The sequence below is a fragment of the Puccinia triticina genome, chromosome 2A (assembly GCF_026914185.1).
Source record: "Puccinia triticina chromosome 2A, complete sequence".
NCBI lineage: Eukaryota > Fungi > Basidiomycota > Pucciniomycetes > Pucciniales > Pucciniaceae > Puccinia > Puccinia triticina.
The window spans coordinates 7,587,385-7,603,158 of record NC_070559.1 but is presented as its reverse complement, the minus strand read 5'-3'; the positions used below and the strand labels follow the sequence as shown (position 1 = coordinate 7,603,158).

At 45.7% G+C, this 15,774-nt stretch overlaps 4 protein-coding genes across 4 annotated transcripts; all 4 read right to left on the bottom strand.

Moving 5' to 3' along the window:
* Nucleotides 1–34: 34 nt before the first annotated feature.
* On the bottom strand, nucleotides 35–866 carry PtA15_2A806 (uncharacterized protein; the record flags this gene model as incomplete). Its single annotated transcript, XM_053166864.1, has 3 exons — nucleotides 35–373; nucleotides 451–599; nucleotides 680–866. The coding sequence occupies 3 exons, from the start codon at nucleotides 864–866 to the stop codon at nucleotides 35–37; spliced, it is 675 nt and encodes a 224-aa protein (XP_053018044.1).
* Nucleotides 867–1,597: 731 nt separating this feature from the next.
* Nucleotides 1,598–2,521, bottom strand: PtA15_2A805 (uncharacterized protein; the record flags this gene model as incomplete). Its single annotated transcript, XM_053166863.1, has 1 exon — nucleotides 1,598–2,521. The coding sequence occupies one exon, from the start codon at nucleotides 2,519–2,521 to the stop codon at nucleotides 1,598–1,600; it is 924 nt and encodes a 307-aa protein (XP_053018043.1).
* A 3,008-nt stretch (nucleotides 2,522–5,529) lies between these two features.
* Nucleotides 5,530–6,885, bottom strand: PtA15_2A804 (uncharacterized protein; the record flags this gene model as incomplete). The annotated part of the gene is made up of 4 exons (XM_053166862.1): nucleotides 5,530–5,559; nucleotides 5,628–6,056; nucleotides 6,135–6,536; nucleotides 6,664–6,885. 4 exons carry the CDS (start codon nucleotides 6,883–6,885, stop codon nucleotides 5,530–5,532), a joined length of 1,083 nt encoding a protein of 360 aa, XP_053018042.1.
* Nucleotides 6,886–11,105: 4,220 nt separating this feature from the next.
* Nucleotides 11,106–11,732, bottom strand: PtA15_2A803 (uncharacterized protein; the record flags this gene model as incomplete). Its single annotated transcript, XM_053166861.1, has 3 exons — nucleotides 11,106–11,248; nucleotides 11,348–11,414; nucleotides 11,640–11,732. The coding sequence occupies 3 exons, from the start codon at nucleotides 11,730–11,732 to the stop codon at nucleotides 11,106–11,108; spliced, it is 303 nt and encodes a 100-aa protein (XP_053018041.1).
* Between the last annotated feature and the right edge of the window lie 4,042 nt (nucleotides 11,733–15,774).

The following is a 15,774-nucleotide window of genomic DNA, read 5'->3' as shown; positions in this document are numbered from 1 at the left end:
TTGAAGTTACAGAGTAGTTTGAAAATTTGCTGGGTCAATCGTAATCATCCTCCTCAACATCCTCTAGTCTCCTTCTGCCTTGGTCAGGTGCCAAATTACCGTTGCCATTGCCATTGATGGTGATGACGGGTGCGAAGTCCATCTCTGTATCACTATCACTATCGCTGTCACTACTGTCGTCGTCATCGATCCCTCCAAACATGCCGTCTTCGTAATCGCTCGCAGTTTCCGCGTCTGTAGGAGGGGGCTTGGGCGCGATATCGAAGTTAGGTGCCGTCAAGCGATCTTTTTCAGGAGGGAGTCGGATCCCGTAGCGCTCGGGGATTGGAGGAAGAGCCGTTCGATTGAGGTTGTCGGCCAGATTAAGGAGGAACTGGTTATCATGCAGCAGGTTCAGCGAAAACACGCATCCGTTGGACCAGCTGGGGTGGCTCGAATACTCCTACTTACCTCCTTACTCATGGGAACACTCATTGAATGCTCCACCTTGGCTTGAACCGCAAGACGAACGTCTTCAACGTCCGGTCCATGGGCGGCATGCGCCCTTCCAGCGTGTTCAGCATACACCAGAGCATCGGATAGGATATCGACCGTATAGCCTTATGATTGCCGACAGATTAGATCTCTTAATCGCGTGAGTGGATGAGTGGAATAGGCACGAAACCAGTGAGCTACGGACGATGTGCATACTCCATCAGAACCCGAATGACGCCTTCCGATGCCGATTGCACGCCCATAGACGCTAACAGCAAGGCGATGATCCGCGCATCTCTCGGCGTGCTGGGCGCAGGAAGTCGTCTGATCGATGGCTCAGGCGCAGACGATGTTGCGCCTTCTGCGCTGATATTGTTGGCTGGTGTCGACATTGAAGGATAGATGGTCCCAAGTCAGATGGAGACAAAGGTTGGATGATCCAGGTTATATGGGGGCGGGGTCGGGGGAAGTTCTCGGCGCGAGAGGGCGCGGGCCTGCACTGTGCAGCCTGCGCGTTCAAAACCGCCTGTGCGGCGGACTTTTCCTTCGAAGGAGCGGGATATGTATACCCACAAATAATACTTCTTTTAGGCCTTGTTGAAAAGCAATAGTTACAGGTTTTGGATACGAAATATAAATCAAATGATACATAGACGAATTGCTCAGTAGGTAGAGAGAAACAGAGGATTCAAATTTGATAGAGATAGCTCTTAAAATATGGATTGGAAAATCGGACCTTAAATGTTTCTGACACTTCAAAAGAGCTACATTAATTATTCAATTCATGGAGGTCTCAAAGTGAGCTCAGAAAAAATAATAAAATACTCAATAGGAGAACGGAAGTGTTGAACTATAAAATTTAAAAGAGAAAAAAAAAACCCGTTTGTGTATACATTCAAGACGTTTTTGTTGGAATCTGAGTGAGTACATAGTTTACTATCTTGAAGCGCGAGCCTAGCAAGATTTTCTAAACTGGCGGAAAGGTCCACAATGAAATCTGTTTGTGACCGGGTGGGAGGGAGAGAAAAAGAAGAAAGATTCACAACGCATTTCTCTTTTTGTGAAGGAGAAAAGGAACATTCAAAAATCGAAGAGCTCACTGAGAATTGCCTGGGCTACCCGTTCACTTTTTCCCTACTTTTTGGTGATTCCATTCGATAGATTCATTCGGCTGAAGAAGCTGTTTTTTCAGTTGAGAGTCACCGTTGAACAAGTAGAGAACTGTGTCGTCGTATGCTGCAAGCATGGCCTCAAACGTCGTCTGGCCTTCTCCGATGCCGACCAATCGTCGCTTGATCCTCAAAAATACTCTCTTTCGAGTACTTTCTTTGCAGCGAATTACTTCTAAGATGGGTAGTTGAAAGTTGAAATGATCGCAATATCGACTGATGATTTCCTCGCACGAAACCGGTGTCTTCTTACTCAATGATAAACTCTTGAGGCGGTTTTGGTGGTACTTTTTGGCTTCCTCTAGGTTAGCATGAAATATTGGTCTGGTCCGCACGATCGCTGGCTCTTTGCCCTTCCCCGATGTTTCTTCTTTCGAGCTTGATTTATCTTTTGATCCGTCCTCTGAACTTGTCTGTTGCTGACTGCAAGGCTCTTCGGAGACAGGCGGGATCGAGTAAGACGAGGCGACTGCTTGGCGGGTAGCATTGAATATGGGCCTATTCCTCACAATCGCTGGATTCTTCCCCTTCTCGAGAGTATCGTCTTTCGTGCTAGTCTTCTCTTTGGATCCTTCCTTTGGACGCGCTTGCTCTTGATCATAAAGATCCTCGGGTACGGGCGGGATCGAGTGAGGCGAGGCGACTGAGTTGCTAGTACTTTGGTATAACAAGGACTTCTGCGAAGTCGCTCTGCTAATGCTCAGTGAGGGAGAACATGATGCGCTAGCTTTCAAAGGCCATAGAGAACTCTGCATACTTCGGTGATTGAACGAGGGTGAGGGTGCTCTAAGACTGGGGGTCGTTTCTCGTGGCGAGAACGTCGAATTCTGGTTCCAGTTCGACCCAGAGTTCGAATGGCGCCGGTATGCCGTGGCCATCTTCTTCAAAATCGCAGTAATCGAAAGCAGCTAGAGATCAAACAGAAATTCTGAAGCTGACAACTTGCATGAGGGTGGGCGTCGTCGGAGAGCTCCTTGCGAGGAAACGCTGATCTGTAAGCTTGTGCAAGTGTCGAACGAGGTATGTTCGGTAATCTCACTGTTAGTAGTCTTTCAAGACGTGCTGCACACTTGATTAACTTTCAGCGGGAACCGGAAAGTGGGAAGTACCTAAGTAAGGAGGTCAACCGAAACCCTGGGTACGTAGCTTGCAATAACTTGTGGCTGATTCCAATCGTCCGCCTTAGTAGGGACTAGTCCGCTGCGCTGACTACGTGGCTACCTGTCAGATTAGATCTACAGCATTCTAAACCAACAAGATTTTGGCGTAGGCTGTCATGAGCCGACGTGACTCATGTGTGGCATGTGTTATGTAGTCTGTATATGATCAAGAATAAAGATCCTGACAACAATCATCGAGGAATGATCGATGCGATGGCGAGCTAATGTTAATCTATCTAGGTATTCAAGAACCAATCCCGCCGTCCTCACCACCGGTAGTCCTCCCGGAAGGATTGCGGGTGACCGATTGAGTCGATGGGATCTCGGGAAACCTTTCCCTACTCCTTGCTTCATGGATGTATTTGGGTCCAGTATATAAGACTATGTGGATAATTAATTATACACAAACAAGGGAATTGCCGAAAAGCAGGCGCTGTTATTGACATGCGGTGCTTTACATTGTGAACATGGATAAGTGGAGTTCCGCACGATAATTTGAGGATAAGTCTATGGCGAATTCATTTAGAAGCGGACACTCTGTCCATCATTTCCATTTTGATTGTCCTGCCAAACCAAAGGTTCAGCTGGTGATTAAGATTTCTAACTGGGGAAAACACAGGCTAAAGTATTAAGTATGATTCTTATCATTACAGAGGGAAATATCCAAATATAGCAACAAAGAAATGCTCTGTAGTAACCATTTGCTTCAGAATGAACAGAAACCTTGCAAGTGGAACCGTCGCCCAACGGGTGGAAAGGAAAAGCGGTGACAAGAAGTCTAACAGGAATACAATTCATGCTTCCTTTATGCGTCTGAGGCCCCAATTATAAACAATATTTGAAACTTTATTCAAATATATTTACAATTGTTTTGAAGCCCAGTTATAACTCATTCATAGCTAAATACAGGGTTTCAAAAGTGATTCAAAACCTGGCCAATTATAAACCCAGGCGCACAAACAGCCAATTTTGGCATTGGTGAGCAAGAATGCTGGCCAACTGGACTGTTCTACTTCACTAGGGGTCGACCAGTTGGCATGGGAACTCTCCTGGGGCTCGCAACCCAGTCGGCGGGCTTGCGTCGAACGGAGCCTATCTCAATCTGCAGACCTTGCCCGGCGGCTTTGGCCCGGGCCCCTTCAGCAACCCCAAGCCTCTCAAACGGAGGGGCCGAGGGACCCCGTCCGGAGGGCTTTCCGTACACCCGGGGACTCCTTTGACGAGGATCCCAAGGAATCCTCACAGGATTCCGCGTAGTGCCCCTGCGCAAAGTCAGGCCAGCAGCTGTTGGTCCACACGTTCTTGTGGGGAGGGGATGGAACGAGTGGGTTTGGGGGTTGGGTGGTGGATACTGGCATCCCAATTCAGCCAGCCAGATGTGTACATGGTTGATTGAAAGACACATCAACCTCAAGATTTATGGTACAGGAGCTCATACGGTGTATTGAGACCTGTAATCATGTACATTAGCAAATTTTGGCAAATTTCAATTTCAAAAGTCCTTGATGAGGACTTTTGAGCTCAAAAACACTTTTGAAACCCTGTATTTAACTATGAACGAGTTATAACTGACCTTCAAAACAAACGGAAATATATTTGAATAAAGTTTCAAATATTGTTTATAATTGGGGCCTGAGATAAATACCCCTCAACAGAGCTGGGATGAAATTTTTCAATATACGTGGCTGAATACTTAACTAATCAAATCTGCAGCCTCTGCGGATGTTGGAACTGGTAAAGATATGGACACATGGATGATTGCTCGAACCAAAGCTTTTGGGCCACGACTGGTTCCTTCGTTTTCAGCAAGATAGCATAAGTATAGTCAAATGGATACATACAATGTACATCTTTACCTGGCCTGATTATATTCCGGGCCACGACTTGTTCACGCCACCTTTGTTTTCAACAAGACAGCATGAGCATAGTCGAATGGATACAACATACATCTTTTCCTGGTCTAATTTTGTTTGCATTGGATATATTTACTTACATAAGCACTGTTCACGTAAGCTAAACATCAGCAAGATTGAAATAAAGTTTATCCCATTGTGCCAGCCAATTTGGCTGGGAAAGTATGCTGATGTATATCTCTCACATGGTCATAGATTTCTTACGTGAACAGTGCTATAGATTGGGGCAGCAACCACCATCCTATATTTTATCAATGTCCTTCCATTGTCCTGGCTGATGTCGTTCCAGATTGTCGTACTTACAAGTGCAAAGATACGCATCTAAAACAAGTAGATCGGGTAATGAACAATCATTGAGGGCGTTGATCAATGTCTATGTAGCGGCTGAACACCAGCTACCAAAGACGCAATGCGTGGCCCAATCACTCAGAGCACTGCGGAATCTCAAATCTAATGGCGTCAGGTTCTCTTTGATGAAGAGGGGCCGGGACCGATCTACCAAGTTAGGCACGGTTGCTTCTGTAGCCTTCATAGGCTCTCTGGATTTCAACCCGGCCTGAAGAGAATATGATGAGACGTGACATCTAGGTGATTCAAGGTAATATGTGATACTTAATTGACCATGGCGATCTGAATTGTACTTGGAAATCTTGATGGAGCAGCAAGCAGGATAACGTTAGAGGGAATGATATCATGTCGGATATACAAGCGGAAAGAAGTTTGTCAAGAACTCTAACAGATGTAATAATGAGTGACACCATTTCTGGATTGTGAAAAGGGAGGGAACCAGGGCACGGATGGCAGACAATTTTTCTATTTGCTCTCAGGTTTGCGGACGATGAGCTATATTGATGAGAAAATTAGCTTATTACAAGACTTGGAAGAATATCGAAAAAGACAAATGGACTCACCAATTGCATGGGAGTGAAAATCCCAGATTCGCCACCAGCCACGAGAGCATTGGCAGCGATGTTGAGCGAACGGTCAACTGCAGATGTGCCTTTGTGGACAAGGCCCAAAGTCTCAAGGATTCTGACGGTACCAGAAAGAAGTCCCTTTCCGAACGTAGTTAATCGGAAAATGGTAAAGTAATCCCAGACCGTCTGGGCTTCCGACAGCTTTCCGCGAAGGGGGTAGTACCAGGGGAGCGGATCGTCTCGAGCGGCCATATCCTCTGACTTGATAACCTCGAATCCAACATTTTTCATGCCCAGTAAAGTGCGTTCAACTGTACGGAGCTCGGGGATCGCGTCACCAAGTTCAATTTCATGACGAATTTGGCGATGTTGAGGGTTCTTGTCATCGTACTTGTCGGTCAAACACCACTCATACAAACCAAACTAGGGGAAAAATCGCCAGAAAAGAAATATTAGAAAGGCAAAAATATCATTTGCATTCACACGGCTAAAGTAACTCACAATGCCACCGGGTTTCAGGACTTTGAACACCTCGGCGTATACGTCTTCGCACTCCGGGGCGTGGACAGTAGCTTCGATCGCATAGACAGCGTCAAAGACGTCTTCACCGAATTGATCAGCCATTTTGGTAAAGTCGCCCTTCTCAAAGGTTAATTTGTGACTTAAGCCGGCCTTGGTGGAATACTTGATGGCACGATCGACTTGAAAGATATTGTTGTTGATCCCAACGATGTTGGCATCTGTGAAGAAACATATCTCTCGGGCGGGACCACCGATACCACAGCCGACATCGAGTACCTTCATATTCTCTTTGATGCCGATTTGGGCAGCAAGGTAGTGCTCATGTCGGGCGATTCCCTGAGCGAAAGCTTCACCCTTGTAGTATCGCGCAAAATGGAAATTCTAAGAGGAAGGGAGAGTAAAGCAAAGTCAGAACCGATGGATGCCAACAAACATTCCGCCGAGGCTCTCTGTAAGCGTCGGAAGAAACAGGAAGTATTGTCCGATCTTGATGAACACTGCTACTCACCTGGCCCCATCCATATTCGTATATGTCGGTACAGGCGTCGTAGTAACCATTGACCAGATTTTCGTACTGGTCTTTTCGGTTCTTCTCATCCTCTTTGGTGTCCTGAGCGGCTTCGGGACTCCAAAACTTAGAATATCCAGAGATGTTTTTTCGATTCTTCAAATCGGCACCTCCATTGTCGATCAAGGCCTGCGTCGTGGCGGAAGTGGTAGTACCTGACATGCGGTCGATCTTATTGGGTTGACTCAGGGGAGTCAAACGGTGGGGATCGGCGAGGGGTAACTATAGATATAAGTGGGTAGGCAACGTCGGAAAAAAGTTAGGAGCGATCGATGACAGGGTACAAAATTGTAGCTGCGATGAAAGGAGTCAAACCTTAGCGCGTGCAGGATATCCGGGAGACAATCCGGGATACATATCTGGTAGATGACCGCGGATCACACCAGATATTTCAGCCGCGACCACCCCGGTTTCTCCTCCTTCTTCGTCTAGCAGGGACATGAACGCGCTCCTACCAGCCACGCCGAGCACGATTTCCAGAATAACCAAAGATGTACACATGCTCCCTTTCAAGAAAAAAAAATCTTACCACACATTTATCCCTCATCTTGACATTTCTTGTTCCACTTCCATCTGGAAGAATCTTCATAAATTAAAAGCAAGCACACCACAAATCCTCATCCTGCACCACAAAACAGACGAGATGCGGAAGGCATGAGTCTCTTCCGGGGTAATTAGGTGCTTCAGCGTGAGCCCCGGATGGAGATCAAGGACAACCAACACCATAGCATTCACAAGATTTGTTTGAACAATGTTGTTCCCTAATGGAGGACTTCCCGCCGATCTGGAAACCCAGATTTTCTCAGATTTTGCAGGGACATCTAGGCAGATCTAGGATTTGGGAAGATTGAGCCCAGATTTCCCCGCAAAATCTAGAAAAATCTGAGTTCCCAGATTGATGGGAAGTCCTCCAATATTGAAGATCCACAAGGATCATTTGTATTGTCCTTCCACCAATACTCCACTCAGCTAAGGGCAGGGAATTTATTGAGAGCACATCAGGGCCCAATGCTGTGAATTTCATGGTTCACTTTTTAATTGAGATGATGAGCAGTTAAGCAGAAGCTGAGAACAACTAAATTTTATGCTGCAGACTGAGTGTCAAGTATGATTGGGGACAGTTTGAAGTGGAGATAAACAAAACAGTGCAACTCCAAGATGTGCAGATCATATCTTTGGGGTTGTGATTTGTATTCCTAAAAGAGTCAGGGGGAGCTGTATTAAAGGTTGGACCCCAATTAAAGTGTGGCGGCGTAGCTGCCTTGAACTCTAGTTCAAACTAAAACTGAACATCACCAAAATGCAGTCTTGAGACCAAAATTGAAGAATTTCAGCAGTTGAACCCTCCTCTTGCTTTCAATTTTTGTGTAGAGGAAAATCAATGTAGCAATCTTGCAAAATTGAAGCCTATGGTACAGCCCCTTATTATAGTTGCACACAGAAAATCACTATGTCCATCTTTGAGCATGTCTGGATAGTCTAAGGGCAAAAAAAAAGAAAAAAAGAAGCTTGTGGGCAAACACTTAGTTACCCGAAATGCTTGATAGCCATCAGTGTAACAGCAGTGGTTCAGCTTTCATCTTGTAGCACTTTGTAGCCCCCATTTGCTGCACAACATATGCATACAAGCCACCATGTGTAAAACTGATTCATCTTATGTAGTCAGGCTTTGTGGTCCATGAAGCCCCTGCATGACATCCAATCTAAGACTACATTGACTTTGAATCTGCATTCAGATTGGTTCTGCTGCAAGGACAAAACCCTAGACCTCCGCTGCACCAGCACCAACACTGTAACAAATCCAATACAATATGGTATCACTGTATCAGACAGGACAATACACAATTTTTTTCCAATCATTTATTGTATTGCGTATTCCAATACATGTATTTGTATTGGACTAGAGGCCAAGGTGGCTACACCGCTGCAGGTTTCAGGCAACACTGAAACAAATGCAATACAAGAAATGTATATGGTAAATATTTCACATTGAAGATGCATACCTACATGTCTTATTTTTTGTTTTTAGCTGTTATCCTGTATATAATGGCTAAAAACAAAAATTTAGACATGTAGGTATGTATCTTTGATGTGAAACGCTTACCATATACATTTCTTGTATTGCATTTGTTTCAGCGTTGTTTCAGGGAGAGTTTCCCACCTCACTACATGCTATTGCTAGCATCTTGGCCCAATCAACAGATCACCCCATTTCCCCCACCAGTGGAAAACCTGGCTATTATAGCTTTCTCCTTGTTCCTGATTCCTCATTGGCAGCCCTGGTGCTACCCCAGTGACTGGTTGGCCATTAATTAAAATTTTGTGAGAAAACAAGTTGGGATTGGAACCAACCACAATGATTTTCTCCAACAATACACATCTCTATATAACCCTCAAATTCACTGAGAAAATTTCAGTAGAATAGCTTTGATAGATTGACAATGAGATGATGTGTGTCTTGCATTCATAGATACAGATAACTTGCAAAGCTATGAAAAAACAGCAAATCACAACATCCATGAAACAAAGCAATGCTTGTTCAAGGAAGGAAAGAGGCACGGTAAGCAATTGGCCACACAGGTTTCTTTCGCTGCTTGATAGGGAGTGGCAATCCAGTCACCATATCTCTCTCTCATATGTTGTTCGCTGAAAAATAAAGAACTGACTGGATAGGCTATGATTTGAGCGACCATAGATTACTACTTTTGAAAAGCTTGAGCGCAATTAAATTGAGAAGCAGGGAGAGAACTATGTAGAGGATGGGAGGGATGTTATTTTAAGTTTTGCAAGGGTTGAGGAGGCCAATACCTTTCTTAGCATCCCAAGGAAAGACTTCAGAGTTAAGGTTAACAAGGGAGTGAGCAGAGAACTGGGAGGGTTGTGAAGGAGGAGGAGTGGACAAGACAGGATGGTTAGATGGACGAAGAGGATTGAAGGAGGGGTGAAGGATGACAGGGTCAAAAAGGTCACATTTGTAGCAATTTAGGGGGGCCATGAGGGCCTCTTTGAGTTTGGGGAAGGTGTAATAATGATTGACAGAAGGGTCGACCAGGACGGGGTCCACGGGGCCATAAAAGAGGGAGTCAACTAGGGTTGTTGGCGCCATGGATTGAGGCGCGCCAAGGTGCGCGCCCCCCCGGGGCACGCACCCGGGGCCCCGAAAATCTCAACAACTGGGGTCGGCGCGCACCTCTTACCCGTGAAAATAGGGTGAGTCTGTAAGGGTCCAGTAGACCCTCACTGATGAAGACAAGGAAACCGGGGCCAAAGGGGACAAGGCCGGAGCCTTTGGAAACTTTCTAGTTCCAAACGGTGGGGGACTCAATTGCAAAGGGCTAGCCGGGAGAGAGGGAAGCTCTCTCTGGTAAGTACAGCTAGACAGAATGAGAGAAAGTGGAAAGGAGCTTACCTAGCCGGGAGAGAGGGAAGCTCTCTGCCGGACTAAGGAAGCAGAGGGTGAAGACTAAGTACAAGGGAGAACTAGGATTATGTAATCTAGTGACATGTCTGTGTAAGCCTATGAGGAGCAGGGCTTACAGAGTCACCCAGGAACCCACTTTGAGAGAATGTTGCAACGGCGGCACCTGCCACAGGAATGTGACAAGATGTGCCAGCTGGGAAAAAATGTTCATGCCTGTAGAGTCTATACAGTAGTGTTTCATTCTGGACTCTTCCACAGCAACTGCCAGATCCAGCTTCCCAATTCCCAACATATAACAAACCTTTTAATCTGCAAAATTCAATGATGCCGCCAATCAGTAACACCAGGCCCACTTCTGCAGAATGGGTCACTCCCTCCATTAACCTGCATCATCATGGTGCACGTTGGAAGGGGGTTTTAATGTCTCACTTACAAAATGATGATGCAAGGCGACAACAGGCAAAGTGCACCTACTGCCAAAAGATTTTCAAACAAGCAAAGCCTCATCTCCTCTTCTCACAAATCAAAGAATTGTTTCGAGAGATTCCTCCAGATGAAAAGTCCAATTATCTTTGTGATCCTCTGTTTCAGGGCAGTAATCAGAGCACATTAGCATCAGATGATGGCAATGACACCAATGGTCAAATTATCTCAGTTCCAATTTGAACCTCACTTCACTCCCTTATTTTTTTTTGTACTTCTTGCACCCGTTTTTCTCATTTTTGCGGCACAAAATGTAATGAAATTTCATGTACATTGTTGTTTAATATGTAATTCAACTTAAAAATAGTTAAAAATAGGTGGCACCGAGCTCGCCGGGGCGCCATCCTTCGGGCGCTCAGCAGGCTCCCCTTTTGAAAAGGTGGCGCCGACAACCCTAGAGTCGACTTGCCGGGAGTCGTGGTCGTTGTTTGAGCGGATTTGCAGGAAGGGTCCGTTGAGCCGAGGAGGTGAGCTGCGCTCAGAACCATTCATCCCAGCCCGGCTCGGCTTTGGGGTCAACAACGTGCCCCCCGCTGACAAGCTTCCTTGGGACGCTGGTCCTGTCATCACCCGGCCCGTCTTCATTGGTAGCGACGGAAACGGTACTGGGTTCACCGGGTTCTTGAGGTAGGCTTTGATCAGTAAGTTGGAGTTGAACGTCGCATTCCTACAAGTCCATTTTGAATGTTGAGAAGCTGGCCGAGTTGCATCAAGACCTACTGATTGTGCCGTAGGAATCACTGGCTGAGATTGATGCTTTCTGGACTTTGAATTTTCCCGGTTGATTCTTTGGAGATGTCAGATTTCAAGTGTCAGTATCTGAGTGCCAATTGATCAAATCATCTTTAGGTCGCCTTTTCAAAGATGATGTGGATGCAAACCTTGAGCTTTTGTCAATCATCACTCGCACGAGTATTACTGAGCAAACTAAGAATTGTGGTGGGGCAAGGAAAATCACAAGAAGAACAAGTTGACATAAGTTGACCAATGCGGCGACCAGGTAGAAGCTTACAGTCAGGAAGACAAGTGTCTGAGAAGGTGTTGGTCCTCCTGCCGCATTGTTGGTTTGGATGTGTTCAGGTAGCCCTGCGCCTGTGCCCTTCATCCTGTGGTTCTGTGAAGCCCCCCTCGACATCGGGACTCCACACGAAGGGTCACAGGATTACGTAAACCCCGCGCATCGTATACTTAGTCTGAGCCTCCGCTTCCCTAGTCCGGCAGAGAGCTTCTCCTCTCTCCCGGCTAGGTAAGCACATTTCCATCTTCTGTTCTCCCTTGTCTTCCTCACCAATGATCTTGTACTTAGACTAACAGAGAGAGCTTCTCCTCTCTCCCGGCTAGACAAGCAATCAATCCCCCAGAGTTTGGACCTAGAAACTCCCTTGACATACTGCCCACTCGTCCCTGTGTCCCGTTCCAAGTCTTATTTTAGTGAGGGTCCATTGGACCCTTACAGGTTCTCGCGTGCTGAGGTGGTGGTGTCCCTGTGTCTGGCTGGCATGGTTTGGCTTGAAACTTGGTGCTGATTGGCTGTTGGCCGGGCGGCAAATCACATAAAGACATTAATGAGAGGCCCGGTACAGCCAAACTGGGAGGGAATAGACTTGACCGCACCGGTCTTACTACGCAGGGTCTTTTAAATATGTGATACAAGCTCTGAGATTGAATCAAGGTTTGCATTTAATTGCTTGTGGGGGCACATGTGGTGGCAGAGGCAACAAAAAAAACTTCTGTTGTGCAGGTCGTCACCTGGAGCAGTTGGGCCTGAGAAACTGAAGCGGTGGCACCGCCACAGCAGGGAATGTTGCCATGGGAAAGAGTCAAGCGGTGTGGTAACCCTGTTCCTGTTCATACTATCACCCTCATATCACCTAAACCCTTCATAAATACCTCATTATTACTTCATATTCAGATTCTACACCCCATTTTACCCCTAGTCACCCACTCATTTCACCTAGGATTTCCAAATGGATCAGCAGTTATTGGCATGTATAGTTTTGGCAGGTATTTTCTTCATACATATCCTTAGCATTATTACATACATCATTCATTAGTATCATAGCTACATAGGACTGCAGATCTTACATAAATTCATTACTCATTTTTCTCTTCATATGATATCAGCAGTACATTCCTTCATAGCTCTTGTAGTTATTATCAAATGCTCATCATTATTTCATCTTCTACATAGTTACCTTTCATGTACACTCTTTGGTCATTGCGCCTTCATCATTACTGCTCATCTTCAGATATTGTTACTATGTGCTCATCATGTATCACCCCCCTGTAGTACTTCTCACATATATAAACACCCCTCTAGATGTTGTATCCCCATCATGCACTTTCTACTACATCCCCTCTGTAGCACATTTTAAACATCACCCTTATCATGCACTTTCTACTACATCCCCTCTGTAGCACCTTTTAAACATCACCCTTATATGCACTTTCTACTACATCCCCTCTGTAGCACCTTTACACATCACACTTAGATACACTTTCATCACCATAGAAATATATCCCCCAGCATATATCTCATTACCCATCTCAGAGTGACTCCCAAGAGCTTCTGCTTTTCCCCTTCTCACTTCTCCTCTCTCACTCAGTAGGATTGATACACCTCAGACTCATAAAGTGTTAAAGCCATCTAAGTCAAAGAGAATCATCAGCCACACCCTTTTCTTTTTCTTAGTGTAACCCTCTCTCCATCAGCGTTAGTCTAGAGGGCAGCCTCACCAGCACCTGTAGCCTCTCCTACATTATTAGTAGTGTAGTTTACTATTTCCCCCCACAGCTCTTTCCTGATCTTTTAGGAGTTCCACAAGTGGTGTCCCAACAGTGGCCTGATTACCTTTAGATTTTAGTCCTAGTTACCTTTTTCACTACCAGTTCATAGTTCTATCACCTACACAAACCCTTTCCACTCCATTCCTCTTCAGTGCATCAGATCCCAAAACCACAAACCCATAAAAACAAATTTCTTCAGTTTTATTTCTCCCTCTTCTTTTCCCTCCTCTTCAGAACTCTTTTCTTCCCCAGCCAGTTACCTTTCAAGATGTCCATCCACTCTCAAGATGCTGCTCATCCTATCAACAACAACCTAGGAGAGACTGCCAGTAACAACCCAGGAACTCTCTTCAACAACCCCTTCCAAACTGCTCCAGAAGATAACAACACTCACCCTGCTGGACCAGCCAATCCCTTTCCTGAAGATCCAGCTCAAACCAACCCTTTACCTCAACCTACCAACAACTTCAATCAGTACAGAGGCAGCACTGGCCCCAACAATCCTCAGTTTCAACACCCCAATGTCTTCAACCAGTACAGGGACAACATACCTGATCCTTCAGAAAGCTCTCACCTAGGACTCAGACCAAGAATCACACCTCCAGCCCCATCTGTATCTTCCAAGCACTCTGTGGTCTACTTTTTGGAGAAGGAAACCAGGATGCCAGCCTACAAAGGACCAATCAAAAGGAGTCAAAATCAAGCCCTTGGACAAGGAACTCTGCTTTGATGGAACCAACCTCACCATTGAAAACTTTATTAACAGGTATGAAAATGTAGGATCAACTGATGGAGCTTCTTCTATAGATTTGGTCAGGCAGGTTGTTTCTTTTCTCAAAGGGGAGGCCATCAAGGAAGAAGTGGAACAAATGGAGGCTTACAGGAACCAGAACTGGGAGGACCTCAAGAAGCAGCTACTGGACAGATATGGATCCCCACTCCCTTTGGTCAGATATACTAGGAGGGACCTCACTCAATTGATCAACAACTCAATCCAGGCTGGAGGAATCAAAACTTCAGAAGAATTCAGGTTGTTCAACAATAAATATTCAGTCATTACTAATTATCTTTTAAGAATGAAACAGTGCTCCCACCTGGAGGAATTCAGAGAATTTCTATTGGATGCCCTTAGCCCAGAACTGGAATCAGCTGTCACCAAGGAACTCATCAAGTGCAATGAAATGCTGGCCTCAGAGGATGGAGGAATGATTCTAACCCCAACTTCAACCATCTGCTCCTTCATAATCAGAGAAGTCCATTCAGCATCAGTCATGGAAAGGAGAAAACTCTTCAAGATGGCTCTTCCCCAGGATCAAAAGGACTCAACTCTTCCAGTAACCAAGGCCCCTCCTTCCACCTCTCAACCCATGGCTCCTCCTTCCAGGCCTCCACCTCAGATTACCACTTCCCAGGCACCTAAAACCACAGAGCAGAAACTAGAGGAGATCACACAGCAATTAGCAGCTCTTACTGCAGGAAAATCAGCCCCACCTCACCTTATTGGAGCTGCCCCTGGCCAACAGTACACCCCTTCTCCTAGGAATAAACCAGATTTCAAATGCTTCTACTGCTTTCAGAACAACCATGGAACCAGGTCTTGCTCTCTTCTAAACTATGATGTGGATTCTGGATTAGTCATCAGGGATGGAAACAGATACAAATTTCCAGACAACACACCTATTCCTTGGGATACCAGTAGACCTATCAAAACTATAGTGGACCAATTCTCCAAGGATTCTGCCAGGCCAACCACCAACTCTTCCTTTGGCCAACTTGAGGAACTAGCCCAGGACTCTCCAACTGTATATGATGTGGATATTGGAAAAAGGACCAGATCTAGCCAGGACCCAGAGGATGAACCTACTACTAGTGGAAAAAGGACCAGGAATGAAAAGGAATCTCTAATGGATATGGACCAGGATGACTTAATCAAATTTGCAACCTCACCTTCCAAAACTCCTCCTAAACCCAGTCCAGCCCAACCTTCCAAACCAGGCCCAAAAGTTAAATTCCAGGACAACCAGGACCAAGGCCAGCCCAGTACAGACAAGCCATCTAGGAAAACCCACTTGGAAAAGCCACTAGCCAAGGAATACCCAGGGATTGAAGATTCTATAGTCAACAGGGTGCTCAACAAAACTACTGTGGAACTTACCATTGGGGAACTTCTAGCCTCTTCTCCTTCTGCCTCTGAAGCCTTCAAAAAGAAAATTTCCAACAGGAGGGTCTCTGTGGATTCAACCAAATCAGCCAACTCTGCAGCTATGGAAGAAGAAGAGGAAACTCCTGGACAAACTCACTACTCCTGCCCCCTTGCCTATGTCAGACTCACCATGGGAGGAAAATCTTTTGAAGCACTC